Below are 3133 nucleotides of genomic sequence, written 5' to 3' on the forward strand. Positions count from 1 at the left end.
TATTATAGAAACTATATGTTATAGTAATGGTTTGTTTGAGTCTAACTATTGTATTATAGATGCTATATGTTATAGTAATGGTTTATATCAGTCTAACTATTGTATTATAGATGCTATATGTTATAGTAATGGTTTATTTCAGTCTAACTATTGTATTATAGAAACTATATGTTATAGTAATGGTTTATTTCAGTCCAACTATTGTATTATAGATGCTATATGTTATAGTAATGGTTTATTTCAGCCTGACCATTGTATTATGCATAATAGATGCTATGGTAATGGTACGATATACAATACTGGTGACAGAGAATTTATATGTCGAGCTGACAGTAATGTTAAAGCTTGGCATCCCGATGAGTCTGATGTTCAAACACAATCCACAACTCCAAGGAATGAATCGCCTACTTTTTTGTGCATAGTTTTGAATATTTTTTGTAATGAATAGATAAAAAAATCTCTTGAAATGGACATTCCGCTTTTTATATGTGGAACATTTTGTTTACTCAAATTTGTGAAAACTGTACACCAAAATATAGAGAAATGTATCCTTTAAACAAACTATTTGATTAATTGGTGTTTCTTATGAATTATTATGTTTTCTTAATCATATCATTATGTTCTTATTGCATAAAATTAAGAGTTTTAACCAATCATAAATGTCCATATATGTACAGTTTGGATAAAGCAAAAGTACTTTTTAACCTTTTTTGATCGGTCACTCATTGGAATTCTACTGGTAATTCTCTATTAATGTAGTTAATTTTGAATTAATTAAGGTCATGTGAGACAAACTGGTATTTTTCCAAGCGTTAGAACAGCTCTACTTTCTATTCATAGCATTTTCATTTCATAATCGAAATAATGGAGCCCATCTTTAAAGTATCCTAATGTTTCAACTAGAAAAAATCCAGAAACTATTTAAAAGCTTTACTTAAGATTACGTAAACTTCTAAAGTTCGTTATGCTGTTTGGAAGTTATCAGAACACTACTTACGGATTTGAGTAAAATAAACCCCTAATTGTAGAGAAATATCTCTCCTGCGTACCTTAAGGTTTCAACTAATAATGTCAAGCTGCTTAAATAATAATTAGTACCCGCCGTTTTTAATTATAGATCCCTCGACAGTTAGAAATTGAAAAAAAAACAGGCTGATGCCGCTGTCCTGTCCTGTCCTATCATCGCACCCTGCATGGCATTAGTCCACATTAGTGCAGGACGTAATAAAACTCAATTCATTTCATTTCCGTTTTTAATTAACCCTTTTAAAACAAATTCCGTTTGATCAAGAAGACTAGATAGATTTAAATAGCATACTTTAGAAATATTTTCATGTATAATTTACAACGTTTTTGATTATAAATTTTTTTTTACAAAAGAGCGGAATGTCCATTTAACACTCTGAATACCCGATGTCTCTGTAACTTCGTTTTTTTAGTTTTGAAAATTTACGTAAATTTTGCTGTTTTTATTTATATTTTTTATATATTCCTTGCATAGACCAATGTCTTTAGAGTACAAACTAAAACTAAGCCATTTCATTTTTATAGAATGGATTCTTGCAATTCCACTAAAACTAAGTTGTTTGATGATGTCATTAAACACTTAGTTTAAGTGGAATTACAGGAACAACTGACGTATTATTGAAAGATGAAATAGTGTACATTGATACTATCAGTATCCCCAATACACATTTTTGACAATCCTTTTAATGGAATTCCCTTTTTTTCTTTAATTTTTCAATTTGTATTAATCAAATGTATAAGCTGTGTTTTAGTTCATAATTTACACTAATATTTATAATTTAAGTGGTTTATTTCAAAAACTTGATTCCTTTTTAGTGAAATTGTTATAGTAGTCTGTCTGATATTCTTTTGTTATTTTATTTATATTAAATATATAATTCAATATTTATTATATTTATTATATATTTGTTATGTACAATTTGACCTGGTATGAATTTTTTGAGGTTCATGGTGTATCATATACAATAAAGCTATTTCTTTTCATATCTTTGAAGAAATAGAAATAGGGAAACTGTTGCTGAACAGGAAATATGACAAACTTGTCATGAACAGGAAAAAAGAAAAACTTGTCATGAACATAAAATAGGGAAAATTTGTCATGATCAGGAAATATTATGATCATAGATCACCGTCGACATTTGAGCCTTCAAATCCATGTTTGTCCAGAATTCTCTGCGTTTTAAATTAAAAAGACTAGTCGTCTTTTTGAGGCACTGTCATATAAAGAAAAGACATCCTATAGAAATAGGAAAAGAAATTTCTAGTTTGAGATATTTTTGAATGAATCATGATATTTTCGTACATTTCTAGTATTCTGAAGACTATTTACATATATTCAAGACTCAAATCAACCCCCAAAAAATGAATCGTCCCTTTAAAGTACATCAATATCAATATAAATATATTTTATTCGGTTAATTAAGCAACCTGAAACATCAATTACTGAAAATATGACACAGAAAAAGCTTTTTGCGAAAATATTTGAGAACTGTTCTCTCTATACCAAGAAGCAAATACCAATAATTAACTTTCTTTGGATTCCTGCTCCAAAGACCTAGGAACAAAAACAGATGAAAATAAATAAGAGAGCAGCAAAACAAAACCTGAAATACAAACAACATACTGGCGAAACATCGGTAGCAGCTTATGAACTTTTCATATGAGAAGTAAATAAGTAAGGATTTCATAATGAAAGGGGGTAACAGATGTCTAGAAGAGTAAGACTGGATCCATATCTGTCATAGCTGATCAACATATACAGCAGCATCTACAAATAGGAACGTACCAACATAAAAATAGTGACTTGGCTGACGAATTTTAAAGGGAGAAATGCTCCATTTATGTGGCAAATCATACTTTAATCTCAGAAATGGGAACTTTTTGGGTAAGCCAATCAGTGATAGTGTTTACAATTACAGTTCACCGTCGAAATTTGAGCGTTTAAATCCATGTGTCCAGAATTATCCGCGTTTGAATGTTAAAATTACGACTCGTCATTTTCTGATACTCTGTGATATATAGAAAAGACATATATAGAAATAGTGTGTAANATTCCTAGTTTTTTAAAGGATGACTCGATTTTCGTATATTTGTAATACTTCTGTAG

At 29.4% G+C, this 3133-nt stretch overlaps 1 protein-coding gene across 1 annotated transcript in view; it reads left to right on the plus strand.

Annotated features, from left to right (window-relative positions):
• Positions 1-448, plus strand: part of LOTGIDRAFT_170568 (hypothetical protein) — a gene marked incomplete at both ends in the record, with an annotated part of 21714 nt that extends 21266 nt beyond the window's left edge. The window contains one exon of the mRNA XM_009046384.1: positions 60-448. Within this exon, the coding sequence (XP_009044632.1) occupies positions 60-448 (389 nt within the window). The remainder of the gene's footprint in view (positions 1-59) is intronic.
• Between the last annotated feature and the right edge of the window lie 2685 nt (positions 449-3133).

This window comes from Lottia gigantea, assembly GCF_000327385.1.
Source record: "Lottia gigantea unplaced genomic scaffold LOTGIsca_100, whole genome shotgun sequence".
NCBI lineage: Eukaryota > Metazoa > Mollusca > Gastropoda > Lottiidae > Lottia > Lottia gigantea.